Here is a 13,543-nt window from a genome sequence, read left to right on the forward strand (position 1 = left end):
GCGAATAGCTCGATTGTAATCATGTATAGTCTTTTCACTGACTGTTCAGCACGAAACAGTAGCTTTTCACTGTAGTTCGCTACACGTGACAATGAGCCGAACCAAACTAAAGACTAAACTGGAATAACATCAATCTTTTTTATGTCTTTTTCTTTTCAATAGACACCTGCAGCAAACCCAATTTTAATATTGAAAATGTAGATATGAGTGACATCATGGAAACGCAGTTTGAAGTTGGTCGGAAACTTCGGCTGAAGTGCCAGAGGGGATACAAGAGGAAAGCGGGAAAATCCAACCTCATCAAATGTCAGAACGGCTCAGAATTTGCCAAATGGTCAGATCCTATCCTGCAGTGCATATGTAAGTACCGTGTAACTTTCTAATATGACAGTGTGAAGATTGTGTGACATGACTCTTATGCCCCTGTCCCACTTAGGAAACCTGAACGGAAACCTCTGGAGACTTTGCGCCCCGCCCAAGGTTTCCGTACGGTTCCCGGAGGTTTTTGTCAATCTCCCTACCTGCTTCCACTACCTGCAACCTCCGGGAACCGCACGGAAACCTTGGGTGGGACGCAAAGTCTCCAGAGGTTTCCGTTCAGGTTTCCTAAGTGGGGCAGGGGCATTACGCTGGTCATTCGGCTGGTCATAAGAAATTTGACTAGATATTCTTCTGGAGCTTAGGTAGCAAGGTTAAAATATCCGTAATGTAGTAGACAAATCTCCAGGGCCTGATCAGATATATCCGAGGACATTGTGGGAAACCAGAGAGGAAATTGCAGGAGCCCTGGTTGAGATTTATGAGTGGTCTTTAAATACAGGCGAGGTGCTGGAAGACTGGAGGATGGCAAATGTTGTGCCTCTATTGAAGAAAGGCTGCAGGGAAAATGCTGGGAACTGGAGGCCAATGAGCTTTGCATCTATAGTTGGAAAGTTACCAGAGAATATTAAGAAGGATAGGATATACAGGCATTTAGACGGACTATGGCTGATTAGGGATAGTCAACATGGTTTTGTACGTGGGACTTCGTGTTTCACAAATCTGATTGAGATTTTTGAAGACTTGTCCAAAAAGGTCGATGAGGGCAGAGCTGCAGATGATGTACATATGGATCTCAGCCGAGCTGCCGACAAGATTCCACATGGTAGGCTGCTCCAGAAGTTTATATTGCATGGGATCCAAGGAGAGGTAGCCGAATGGATAGAACATTGGCTTCATGGAAGGAAGCAGAGGGTGATGGTGGAAAGTAGACACAAAATGCTGGAGTAACTCAGCGGGACAGGCAGCATCTCTGGAGAGAAGGAATGGGCGACGTTTCGGGTCGAGACACTTCTTCAGACGGTGGAAGGTTGCATCTCGGACTGGTGGACTGTGACTCATGGTGCACCACAGGATGAGCCCGTTACTGTTTGTCATCTATATCAATAATTCGAATGAGAACATCCGATTCCGATTCCGATTCAATTTTAATTGTCATTGTCAGTGTACAGTACAGAGACAACGAAATGCATTTGTACATACTGTAGATGGCAAGATTAGCAAGTTTGCAGAAAGGGCCCGTTTCCACACTGTATGACCATCTAGTCTTGAGGAATGTAGGGAATGGCAATATGTACTAAGATTTATCAGCTTCATGCTCTGTGGTCACTTGAAACAAACAAGCTCTATCAATTACTACACAACACACCCAGTCTCAATGTGAAAGACACGACCTTAGTGGAGACTTTATGAATCCAAAGTTAACTTTCCCACTGAAGAGTGCCACATTGACCTTATGCCACTCATGTGAGGAGCCGTTAATTACACATTAGTTAAATAGGAGCTTACTATCACACTCAGTGTCAATCACCTCTGGCTGGCATGTTGCCATTCCCATTTTAATTATTAAATTTTAGAGTTGTTTTTGAAAGCATCTTGCCCAGTACGTTACTTTGAAAGTGAAATTATATCTATTCATCTATACCATATAACATGCCCTGCATACGCATGTACCCATCTAAAAGCCTCATAAATACCACAATGTTATCTGCTTCCACCACCACCCCTGGCAATGTGTTCTAGACATGTAATAAAACTTGCCCTGCACATCTCCTTTAAGTTTTGCCCTTTTCACCTTAAACTATGCCCTCTGGTCTTTGGCAATTCCACCCTGGGGGAAAAAATTGTTCTGGTTGTCTGCCATATCTATGCCCGTCATCATTTTATTTACTTCCATCAGGTCTCCTCCCAGCCGCTGATGCTCCAACAATCCAAGTTTATCTAACTGCTCCTTATAGCTAATACCCTCTAATACCCTCCGTCTGAAGAAGGGTTTCGGCCCGAAACATTGCCTATTTCCTTCACTCCAGAGATGCTGCCTCGCCCGCTGAGTTTCTCCAGCATTTTTGTCCATCCTCCAATCCACCGTTTCTCGACCTTTTTACCCCTTGAAATAATTTTCATGTCTAAGGGAAACGCCTACGTAAAAATTATCACATATCTTTAATAATCCCTTTTTTTCTCTTCCATAAACTTAAAGTTCATAAGGCAAACATAATATATTTTTCTGGTAACTGGTTTAAGCAAAAACAAAAAAGAGCTTGCGTTTTTCCCAAGTTTGTTACTGTACCTGCAGGCCAGGAAGCACAGACAGGACTGATGCTGATGCTGTCTGTACTCCAGTGAGTCACTTGATACACGAATCTATCACGGACAGCTCCTGTCCACTGACCACTCAAGGCCGTTTCACGTTGGCGCCGTATAGACGTCGCAAAATAGACGTCGCTAAATATGCCGTATGTGTATAATAAAATTATGAATATGAAATTAAATACAAAAAGGACTCAAAATTACATTTACATATCATTGGCCTATTTATCACTCTATCTCCCGGAAAACCGCTAGCGACCTCTCGGGGAACCCTAGCGCCCCGGGGAACCCCGGTTGAGAAACACTGCTCTAATCAGTCTGAAGAAGCTGTCTCGGAGTTTGGATATTGAATAACAAAATAATGGCTGCCTAGTCCATTCTACAGTGCACTGGGGCTCAGTCTGAAGCAAGGTCTCGACCCGAAACGTCACCCATTCCTTCTCTCCAGAGATGCTGCTTGTCCCGCTGAGTTACTCCAGCTTTTTGTGTCTACCCTCTAATCCAGGTAGAATTCTAGTAAACATCTTCCCCACCCTCTTCAAAACCTCCATATCCTTCCTGGAATGGGGCGACCAGAACTCCAAAGGTGGCCACACCAAAGTCCTATAAAGCTGCATGATGATTTCCTGACACTTATTTTCAATGTCCCAACTAATGAAGGCAAGCACAACATATGCCTCCTTTACCACTCCATCTACTTGTGTTATTATTAGTCATAGTGTCATACAGCACAGAAATAGCCCCTTCAGTCTAATACCTCCATGCTGAATAAGATGCCCCTTCAAAGCTATTCCCAGATGCCCATGTTTGGTCCATATCTCTCTAAACCTTTCCTATTGTCTATTGTCTATTGTCTATCCATGTACCTCTCCAAATGCCTTTTAAATGCTATTATAGCACCTGCCTCAATGATCTTCTCTGGCAGCTTGTTCCATGTACCCAACTCCCTTTGTGTGATCCATTTGCCTCTCGGGTTCCTATTAAATCTTTCCCTTCTCACCTATGTCCTCCGCTCCTTGGTTCCCCTACCTTGGGTAAAAGCCAAGTGAATTTGCTCTAACTATTACCCGCATGGTTTTGTACACCTCCATAAGATCACGCCTCAGTCTCCGACACTCTAAGGGATACAGCCCTAACCTGCTCAATCTCTCCTTGTAGCTCAGGCCATCAAGTCCTGGCAACATCTTGGTAAAGGGCCTGTCCCACTTTCACGAGGTAATTCACAAATCCTCCCGCGTTTTCCCCTCGATTCAAACTCGCAGAATGTTCGTAACTAGTCCGTAGGGGGTCGTAGATATACCGTAGCGGCTCGTTAGGCCAGCCGTAGGTACTCGTGGCATCAGGTAAGTCGGGACGATTTTTCCAGCCCGATAAAAATGTCCACGAGTAAAAAAATGGTCGGGATGAAAGAAATTGCAACTTTTTCCTCGTAAGGAGGGCATCGAAATAGCCGTGAGAATTCGTAGACATACTCATAGGAGTTTGTGAACATACTCGTGGAAAGTCGTAAGAGTTCGTAGTTTACCACAATCTTGATTTATTATTTTTAGGTCCTTTAAACTCGGCAGAGGTTTTGAATTAAGTCTTGAAAGTGGTACAGGCCCTTAAGTCTCCTCTGCACCCTTTCCAGCTTAACAACATTCTTCCTGTGTTAGGATTAACCATGCACTTACATATCATCGGTTAATAGTTCACATAAACAGGGTTGGGCAATCCGCCTTCACAGTCTTTAATTTGGGAATTTCAGGAAATAGATATTCAAAAAAAATCTCAGTGACCCTCAATAAAGAAAGTCACAGACAAATAATTGTATCCGCACAATAGTGTTTGCGGGTTTCATTAATAGCAGTGGGTTACACCCAATGAATTAATGGATTTTTATAGCAGAATACACAAGGATGTAAGGGTCTGGTTGTTTACCAACTTTCCAATTAAGTGTTGTTTTTATGTCAAAAACAAACTTTATTCAGAATAACAAGTATATACAGAACAAAATCCTTGCCAAAACTCCTCATATATTCTTAGTATTCATACGTTCAATAGTGTCATACTCAGTAGTTAGACACAAAATGCTGGAGTAACTCAGCGGGACCGGCAGCATCTCTGGGGAGAAGGAATGGGCGACATTTCGGGTCGAGACATTTCTTCAGACTCTTCTTCAAAGTCTGAATAAGGGTCTCCACCCGAAATGCCACCTATTCCTTCCCTCCAGTGATGCTGCCTGTCCCGCTGAGTTACTCCAGCATTTTGTGTCTATCTGCGGTGTAAACCAGCATCTGCAGTTCCTTCCTGCATATACGTACTTAGTAGTGTTATCACCTGATTTATGCAGAACACCTTTGCTACCCAAGTTCAAGTGAGTTTATTGTCATGTGTCCCTGATAGGACAATCAAATTCTTGCTTTGCTTAGCACACAGAACATAGTAGGCATTTACTACAAAACAGATCAGTGTGTCCATATACCATAATATAAATATATACACACATAAACAAATAAGCTGATAAAGTGCAAGTAGCAGATAATGGGCCACCAATAATCAGAGTTTTGTCTGAGCCAGGTTTAATAGCCTGATGGCTGTGGGGAAGTAGCTATTCCTGAACCTGGTCGTTGCAGTCTTCAGGCTCCTGTACCTTCTACCTGAAGGTAGCAGGGAGATGAGTGTGTGGCCAGGATGGTGTGGGTCTCTGATGATACTGCCAGCCTTTTTGAGGCAGCGACTATGATACCCAGGTGGCCCCCTGCGATGATCTCCCCTCCCCAGAATCCCCACCGGACTCTGGCCCTCAATGTCGACCAGCGGAAGGACTCTAGACGGTGGTCCTCCCCCATGGAGCCTTGGCGTTGGTTGCACCGAGCTTCAGTGTAGCTTCCAAGGGAAAGCTTATCAAGATGGAGAAAAAAATCAAGTTCTGCTGATGGGGTTAGCTGGGAGACTGCATTTTGAATAGAAGTCGTTCAATGAGCTAACAAAAGTTTCCATTTCGGTTTTACATCTGCATGCAGCATGATTGGATTTCAAGTCCTTGCAGACCAGAATTATAGTTAAATATAGTAAATATAGTTCATACCAGTTGCTTTGCAGACATGTGAAGTCTGATGACTGGCTTCAATTTGTAGTAAATATATCCATTCGTAGCCCCAGCATTCCCTCTTTCTCTCTATCCCTCCCCCACCCAAGTCGCACCAGCTTCTCGTTTTCACCCAACAAACAGCTAACAACGGCCTGTTCCCTTCATCATCATCACTTTTTTGCATATCTTTCATTCATTGTTCTTTATCTCTCCACATCTCTCGTTTCCCTTTTCCCTAACCAGTCTGAAGCAATAGATCCTACAGCGAGCAAGATAGATCACTCAACGAAAAAGACGTAGTGCGGTCATGGGCAGATTCATGGGTAATTTTCAGCCCCATTTCCGTAACCGGCTTCCGTCTCCGCACCAAAGATCCCGTAGCGGAGCAAAGATACTAGTGCGGAGACGGAAGCCGGTTACGGAAACATCCCCGTAAAAATAAAAGTTCTTTGGTAAAAATCTTCCCCTCATTTTCAGAATCATAATTTATTAACACAAACTGTTCCCCTGCAACGTTGATTACACTGCCAGTCTGGTCGGGTCGGGTCGGGTTACTGAAATGGATGAAAACTAGGCCCACGTTCCGCTCAGTTGCGTACTACACGTCAGCCCATTGCATTTAGAAGGAGTGCTCTATCTTGCTCCGCTATAGGATCTTTGGTCTGAAGAAGGGACTGAAACGTCACCCATTGCTTCTCTCCAGAGATGCTGCCTGCCCCGCTGAGTTACTCCAGGTTTTTTGTATCTGTCATCGCAATATGTAGATTATCTTGATAACATATATTCCGTTACAGCATATCCCAGCCTTATCTTGATAAAAGATATTCTGGTAGACGCACAGAGTCTCTCACCCAGAGTAGGGGAATCGAGAACCAGAGGACATAGGTTTAAGATGAGGAGGGAAAGATTTAATAGGAACATGACGGGTAACTTTTTCATGCAAAGGGTGGTAGGTGTATGGAACAAGGTAGTTCAGGTAGGTACTATCGCGACGTTTAAGAAACATTTCGACAGGTACATGGATAGGACATGTTTAGAGGGATATAATCCAAATGCAGGCAGGTGGGACTAGTGTAGATGGGACATGTTGGCCGGTGTGGGCAAGTAGGGCTGAAGGGCCTGTTTCACACTGTATCACTCTATGACTCTATTGTCCCACACAGTCACGTTACACATTGATACATTGGTTCCCACAGTCATTTCAGGACCAGTAAGTAAAGATATTATTTTAGAGTTGAACTACTCCCAGCTTACATTGTGTTTGGTTTAGTTTAGTTTGGTTTAGTTTATTACCACATGTACCAAGGTTCAATGAAAAGCCTTTTGTTGATGATATATGCCATTTATTGTCACTATACATGTACAGTGAAACTGAAAGCTGCTCGTACTATCCAGTCCGTGGAAAGACTAGGCATGATTACAATCAAACCGTCAACAATCTACAGATGCAGGATAGAGGGGATAACTCATATTGCAAGATAAAGTCCAGTAAAGTCTGATTAAAGATTGTCCAAGGGTCTCTCCTGTTCTACTCGTGTTTTACAGCTGAGACTGGATAGCACGCAACAAAAGCATTTCACTGTACCTCGGTACATGCGATAATAAACTAAACCGTACAGTTGCACAGGGCTTCTCGACTTATACACTTTACACACCAGAGTCTTGCTCAGCGCGACCCTGCAGGGTGTGTTGTGGATCAGTTCAAAAGGCCAGAGGTAGGTTCCCTCTGGGAAACTGGTAGAACAGGAACTCCCTGCCTTCACTGCCGCTCCAGCATCAGTGAAATGATCACCGCACAGATCTCGTTGTGGAGCGGCTGATGTCGTGTTGTCCAGAGCTAGACCCAGACCATTGGATCCGCGCTCCATGCGTTGCCAAAGATAGACACAAAAAGCTGGAGTAACTCAGCGGAGTCAGACAGCATCTATGGCGAAAAGGAATAGGTGACGTTTCGGGTCGAGACCCTTCGTCAGACTTCAGCAATCTGAAGAAGGGTCTCGACCCGAAACATCACCTATTCCTTTTCTCCAGAGATGCTGCCTGACCCACTGAGTTACTCCAGCTTTTTGTGTGTATCTTCGGTTTAAACCAGCATCTGCAGTTCCTTCCTACACATTCCAGTGCCACCAGACTGGTTTATATCCACGGTCTCTCTCATCTCCTGTTGCATGTGATGAAAGATAGAAACATAGAAAATAGCTGCAGGAGTAGGCCATTCGGCCCTTCGAGCCAGCACCGCCATTCAATATGATGATAGCTGATCATCCTAAATCAGTTCCTGCTTTCTCCCCATATCCCTTGATTCCGTTAGCCCCAAGAGCTATATCTAACTCTCTCTTGAAAACATCCAGTGATTTGGCCTCCACAGCCTTCTGTGGCAGAGAATTCCACAGATTCACAACTCTCTGGGTGAAAAAGTTTTCCCTCATCTCATCAAGAGTCCCAAGAGAGCCACTGTTTCCTCCTCTGTTTTTCTGCGTGCACCATTCTCCCAGAGATGTCCGTCTGGTAACAAGCTCAATGGAGATCACTGCAACAATTAGTGTCCACTGCATCAACACTAGCTATCTGAGCCCATGGTGGGCAACCAACTGTGTAAATATCTGTGTACCTTAGAACAGCCAGGCGACCTCTCATCTGGGGGAGCTCGGCAGCTCGGGAACGCTGCGCCCACGTTGAGCTTTACGGAAGTGTTAGCTGGGTGACCAAGTCCTGGGATTGAAGAGACGCTCTTCAATTCTCGGATCAGAAAGCCAAAGGTACTGCTGTTTGAGTCAAACGGACACTGAAAGAAGCATTGTTTGTATAGAAATCACCACCTACCTGCCGGTACCTCCTACTTAACTGATGTTTATTTTCTTTGTACCTGCAATTGTCAGGGATGGGTGGGACTCCACCAGCAACTCCAAGCACCTCATCAACTGAGATCCCTAAGGATTTGACTCCAACCGTCCATTCCACATCAGGTTTGTTACCTAACGACGCTTGGTCGACTTTGCGAGCTGCGCAAGGCCGTTTTAATAACCTGCTTTCTGACCTCTCAGCACATCCATGTAAACATCCCGCCCTGGTCTTCTGTGCTTCATTATGTTTCGCCCATCGTTTGATTTCTGCCTCGTCGCCTGATGCTTTGAAGCACGGTGATTTTTGTCGCTTTCATCCCATTCACGGAAACATTCTGCAATCTTTTATTTCGTTTGTTCTCTGACTGCAGAACCACACAGCAACCACCATACCTTTGGCATGTGAGATCTAGTTAACTTGTAACACACATTCGAGTGCCACTAACTCACCGCTGAGGCATAGACTCACCCACAGACTTGTTCTTGCTGTAAAGCCTTGTTGTCAGTGTCCAATGTGCTGGCTTTTTCTTCCTGCAGCGATACTCTAATCGCCCGTTTTTGTCTCCTTTGTGTGTCTGTGATTTATGGAAACTGTTGCCATCAATGAAACAACAGAACAGTAAAAAAATACACCGAGAGGTACTGCAGATGCTGGATTGTTTGTTAAACCCATTCATGGAAAGATTGGTGGGAGCTAATAACAGATGATTTAAAGATAAAGGGAAAAGAATCTGGGAGCGGGAAGATGCAGGACAAATCACGGCCTGCTACAGATGACCTCAGGCGAGGAGGTTCCCTGATAGGCAGTCTGTTGGACAAAGGCTAGAGACAGGAGCAACTGTGAGCCCAAGGGGGATGCCTAGTTACCAAGTGTAGAGCTAGTTAGCAGACTTTTAGTCAAGTCGACTTTATTTCTATAGCTCATTTAAGAACAATTCTCGTTGACCAAAGTACTCTATATCAGTGCAGGTACTAAAGTGCTACAACAGTGGTACATAGATCAACAATACACACATAAAAACATACATACAGCGCTCCCTCAGAGGACCTCAAGAAAGGCTTGAGAGTAGAAATAAGTTTTAAGTCTGGACTTAAAAGAGTTGATGGAGGGGGCAGTCATGACAGGGAGAGGGATGCTGTTCCATAGTCTAGGTGCTGCAACCCCAAAAGCACCTTGGAGGAGAGGGACAATGGTGGGGGTGGTTGGGGGTTGAGAAGCTAGTGCAAAGTTATTCCTGGGAAGGGAGCGGGGGGGGGGGGGGGGGGGGGGGGAGGGGGGGAGGGGGGGAGGAGGGGGGAGGGGGGGGGGGGGGGGGGGGGGGGGGGGGGGGGATGGAAGATATTTGTAGAAGTCATCTAAAATTGGAGAATTCAATGTTCATACGGTTGGCTTGTAAGCTGCTCCCTATCTAATTATGTCCTGTATCTTTCGCCCTGTATCTGCCCCCTGGTCCTTCTGGCTGGTAGGGGTGTTGGGTTTGGAAGGTAAGGAGTCTCGGTGAGTTGCCGCAATGCATTCCCTGTAGCTGGCACATACTGCTTCTGCTGGGCACTGGTGTTGGAGTGAAGGTTTTGGTTTGTGGAGGGGACGCCTATCAAGGGGGCTGCTCTTCTCCCCTGTGTGGCGTCGAGCTTCTTGGGGGTTATTGAAGCTGAATCATCCGGGAAATATTCCAGGAGGAACGGCTTGCAGAGTGCATTAGAGGCAAACGTGTCCCGGTCCTTGACTCTGGGAGCAGTGCAGTAATGTTTGCCAGGTAAAGTTCAAGTACCACTTTGTGCCATTACACAGGGAACGTGGCTGGCTTTACCTTGCATGAATAGTCCTGAACTACTATCCACCTCATTGGAGACCCTCAGACTATCTTTAATCAGGCTTTGCTGGCTTTACATTGCACTAAACGTTATTCCCTTATCATGTATCTAAACACTGTAAATGGCTCGATTGTAATCATGTATTGTCTATCTGCTGACTGGATTGAACACAACAAAAGCTTTTCACTGTACCTCGGACACGTGACAATGAACTAAACTCAACTGAACTTGGCGTTTCTTCATAGTGACTTGAGTTAGCACCTTACTGTTCAATTGGCAAACATTTTTACCAGTTTTTACCAATTTTACCAAACACTAACACCTCTAGCTGTGGTGTCTACCACCTTTGGTAATTTATCTGCCAATGTGCCTTATCTGCAAATTCTGCCTTCTGCCACATTAATGTTTACTTAACTCCTCATTTTCACATACTTTTTTGCGGAAAGTGAGAGAGTGAGTATAAATCGTAGGTACACAAAAATGCTGGAGAAACTCAGCGGGTACGGCAGCATCTATGGAGAGAATTAAATAGGCGACGCTTCGGGCCGAAACCCTTCTTCAGATTGATGGGGGGTGGGGGGGGAGAAGGAAGGAAAAAGGGAGGAGGAGGAGCCTGAGGGCGGGGGGATGGGAGGAGACGGCTCAAGGGTTAAGGAAGGGGAGAAGACAGCAAGGGCTAGCAAAATTGGGAGAATTCAATTTTCATGCCATCCGGACGCAAGCAACCCAGGCGGAATATGAGGTGCTGTTCCTCCAATTTCCGGTGTTGCTCACTCTGGCAATGGAGGAGACCCAGGACAGAGAGGTTGGATTGGGAATAGGAGGGGGAGTTGAAGTGCTGAGCCACCAGGAGTTCAGGTAGGTTATTGCGGACTGAGCGGAGGTGTTCGGCGAAACGATTGCCCAATCTCCGCTTAGTCTCCCCGATGTAAATCAGCTGACATCTAGAGCAGCGGATGCAGTAGATGAGGTTGGAGGAGATACAGGTGAACCTCTGTCGCACCTGGAACGACCTCTTGGGTCCTTGAATGGAGTCGAGGGGGGAGGTGAAGGGACAGGTGTTGCATTTCTTGCGGTTGCAACGGAAAGTGCCCGGGGAGGGGGTGGTATGGGAGGGAAGGGAAGAATTGACAAGGGAGTTGCAGAGGGAGCGGTCTTTGCGGAAAGCAGATATGGGGGGAGATGGGAAGATGTGGCGAGTGGTGGGGTCACGTTGGAGGTGGCGGAAATGCGGAGGATTATTTGTTGTATTTGCCGGCTGGTGGGGTGAAAGGTGAGGACTAGGGGGACTCTGCCCTTGTTGCGAGTGCGGGGATGGGGAGAGAGAGCAGTGTTGCGGGGTATGGATGAGGCCCTGGTGCGAGCCTCATCTATGGTGGCGGAGGGGAATCCCCGTTCCTTGAAGAACGAGGACATTTCCAATGCCCTGGTGTGGAACGTCTCATCCTGGGAACAGATGCGGCGTAGGCGGAGGAATTGGGAGTAGGGGATGGAGCCTTTACAGGGGGCAGGGTGGGAAGACGTGTAGTCCAGATAGCCATGTGAGTCAGTTGGTTTGTAGTGTTTGTCGGTCAGAAGTCTGTCCCCTGCGATGGAGATGGTGAGGTCACGGAATGGTAGGGAAGTGTCGGAAATGGAGAAAAATGGTATGTGTTTCACCATGATGGTCATGTGAATCAAGTATTTAGCATTTCAATAGTAGCTTTTCATCTATATCGGTGATTTGAAAGAGAAGATATACAGGGCAAGATTAGCAAGTTTGCTGATGATACAAAAGTGGGTGGTTTTGCAGAAAGTGAAGATGGTTGTGAAAGATTCCAGCAGGATCCTGATCGTTTGTCCAGGTGGGCTGGGGAACGGTTGATGGAATTTAATACAGAGAAATATGAGGTGTTGCATTTTGGCAAGTCTAACATGGGCAAGACCCACATACACAGTGAATGGTAGGCCTCTGGGGAGTGTTGTAGAGCTGAGGGATCTAGGAATGCAGGTGCATGGTTCCTTGAAGGTGGGGTTGCAGGTTCTGTAGATAAGGTGGTCAAAAAGGCTTTTGGTACATTGGCCTTCACCAGTTAGTGTATTGAGTATAGAAGTTGGGAGGTCATGTTGCAGTTGTATAAGACGTTGGTGAGGTCCCCCAAGGAGCCCTGTACAAAATTTCAGAGTGAGCTACACCAACAAGCAATCTGATTTAGACCTTTAGAGATATAGCGTGAAAACAGGCCCTTTGGTCCACCGGGTTCGCGACCCCGCACACAAGCACTATCCAACATACAAGAAGCAACTTGCAGGAGCCAATTAACCTTCAAACCTGCACATCTTTGGAGTGTGGGAGGAAACCGGAGCACCCGGAGAAAACCCACGCTGTCCCTGGGGGGAACGCACAAACTGCGCGCAGATAGCAGCCGCAGTCAGGATCGAACCCAGGTCTCTGGCACTGTGAGGCAACTACTCTTCCGCTGCACCATTGTACGGCCCTTATAGCGCGGAATAATGCCCTTCGGCCCACCGAGTCCGTGCCAACCAGCGATCACCCGTGCACAAAAACTATCCTACACACAAGAAACAATTTACAGAAGCCAATTAACCTCCAAACTCGCACATCTTTGGAGTGTGGGAGGAAACCAGAGCACCTGGTGAAAACCCACGCTGTCCCTGGGGGAACGTACAAACTCCGTCCAGACTGCACTCATGGTCAGGTTGAACATGGGTTTCTGGCGCTGTGAGGCAGCAACGTTACCACTGTGCCACCCCTTAGGAGAAATGTTCTTCTTTTTATTTGTAAGATATTCTGTAGAAACTGATACTAAGCCTAGGGAGAAATATTTCTTTATTTGAAAGGTGAGACGTGTGACAGGGAATCGAAACCGAATGTACCGAGGTGAACATACCTGGATGACAATCACCTTGTTTTTAATGCTAGCGACTACAGATACTTATCTATACCATAAGAATGAAGAAACGGAAATTTAAAAAATGTTTTAAAAAGGTTATCTAAATAAATGGTGTCAGAAATGCTTCAGAACTTCTGAAAGGTCACGGGGAGATGGCAGGATAATAAGGTTGAGAGGGAAAGATACATCAGCCATGATTGAATGGTGGAGTAGACTCAATGGCCTCATTTTGTTTTATTTTAATTTTAGAGATACAGCGCGGAAACAGTTCCCCGGCTCACCGAGTCTGT

At 46.0% G+C, this 13,543-nt stretch overlaps 1 protein-coding gene across 3 annotated transcripts in view; it reads left to right on the plus strand.

The window, feature by feature from the left end:
• LOC129707928 (interleukin-15 receptor subunit alpha-like) overlaps positions 1 to 13,543 on the plus strand; it is a 67,191-nt gene that overhangs the window by 27,849 nt on the left and 25,799 nt on the right. For 2 of the 3 annotated variants that reach the window (XM_055653397.1, XM_055653399.1), the window contains exons 2-3: positions 163 to 360; positions 8,581 to 8,667. In XM_055653397.1, coding sequence (XP_055509372.1) covers positions 163 to 360; positions 8,581 to 8,667 — 285 coding nt within the window. The remainder of the gene's footprint in view (positions 1 to 162; positions 361 to 8,580; positions 8,668 to 13,543) is intronic. The other variant, XM_055653398.1, reaches the window with a different exon arrangement.

The sequence above is a fragment of the Leucoraja erinacea genome, chromosome 22 (genome assembly GCF_028641065.1).
Source record: "Leucoraja erinacea ecotype New England chromosome 22, Leri_hhj_1, whole genome shotgun sequence".
Lineage (NCBI taxonomy): Eukaryota > Metazoa > Chordata > Chondrichthyes > Rajiformes > Rajidae > Leucoraja > Leucoraja erinaceus.